We start from the raw sequence: 1,099 nt of genomic DNA, 5'->3' as shown, positions 1-1,099 counted from the left end.
CACCACCTATTGTACCTGGGGTTACGCCACAGGATTTTATGGGAGCCTTTACAAATTTTATGAATTTTGTGCAACAATAGGCTACAGTTGGCGCTAACCAACCACAACCTAGGCAACAAGCCCAAGGAGAGAGGATACCAGTAGGGTGATGGAAAAGTTTAAGAAATTAGGACTACTGGTCTTCAAGGGAGTGAGTACAGATCCCTTGTGGCCATCAGTTTGGGTTGACGAGATGGAGAAGATCTTCAGAGTCTTGGAGTGCACTGACCACCAGAAGGTGACTTGCGCCACATTCATGCTGCAGGGAGAAGCTAATATGTGGTGGAAGACTTCTTGGCAGATTCTGGAAGCTCAAGATCCAGTAATTACATGGGCGAGATTCTTAGAGGTCTTCTACGAGAACATCTTCCCTGAAAGCCTTAGGGATAGAAAGGAGGTGGAGTTTTTACATTTAACTCAGGGATCAGATTCAGTGATGGCCTACAAAAAGAAATTTAAAGAATTAGCTTGGTTTGCACCTGTACACATTGATACTGATGCTAAGAAGGCTAAGAAAATTTTGAGAGGTTTGAATCCCCAATTGAAGGGATCAATCGTAGTATTGAAGTTGAGATCATATGCTGAGGTGCTAGAGAGAGCACTATTATTAGAGGATAGTTAGAGGGGTACTATACGGGGTAACTCGAGTAAAGTACAGGGAAAGAGGCCTATTGACAGTAAGCACTCTAGGGATGATAGACCCCAGAGGCATCAGAGGACTCACTATGAGCAGACCACATAGACCTCTTGTCGTACCTGTGGCAAGCATCACAGTGGACAGTGTAGGCAGAATTCTGATAATTGCTATAGATGTGGAGGACGAGGTCACATGGTAAAGGACTGCCCTACCTCATTACCTCATGAAGCACCACGGCTTGGACAACAAACAACACCACCGCAAAGGCAGCATCAGATACAACCGTATAGGCAGTAGCAGATACCACAGAGGTTACCATATCAGGGGCAACGTCCACATCAGACACAGCAGGGACAACAACAGCCCTCGAATCACCAAAAGCAGAAACATCAGACTACATAGACAGTTGAAACACAAAAGGCT

At 45.2% G+C, this 1,099-nt stretch overlaps 1 protein-coding gene across 1 annotated transcript; it reads left to right on the top strand.

Moving 5' to 3' along the window:
* The first annotated feature begins 232 nt into the window (after window positions 1-232).
* Window positions 233-661, top strand: LOC122655324. Its single transcript, XM_043849529.1, has one exon. The coding sequence runs from the start codon at window positions 233-235 to the stop codon at window positions 659-661; it is 429 nt and encodes a 142-aa protein (XP_043705464.1).
* Window positions 662-1,099: the final 438 nt, after the last annotated feature.

This window comes from Telopea speciosissima, chromosome 3 (assembly GCF_018873765.1).
Source record: "Telopea speciosissima isolate NSW1024214 ecotype Mountain lineage chromosome 3, Tspe_v1, whole genome shotgun sequence".
NCBI lineage: Eukaryota > Viridiplantae > Streptophyta > Magnoliopsida > Proteales > Proteaceae > Telopea > Telopea speciosissima.
This window is presented reverse-complemented; position numbering and strand designations above follow the sequence as displayed.

What these genes read in the sequence shown, in the direction of transcription:
- LOC122655324 (XM_043849529.1), top strand. Translation starts at nt 233, where the DNA reads ATGGAGAAGATCTTCAGAGTCTTGGAGTGCACTGACCACCAGAAGGTG.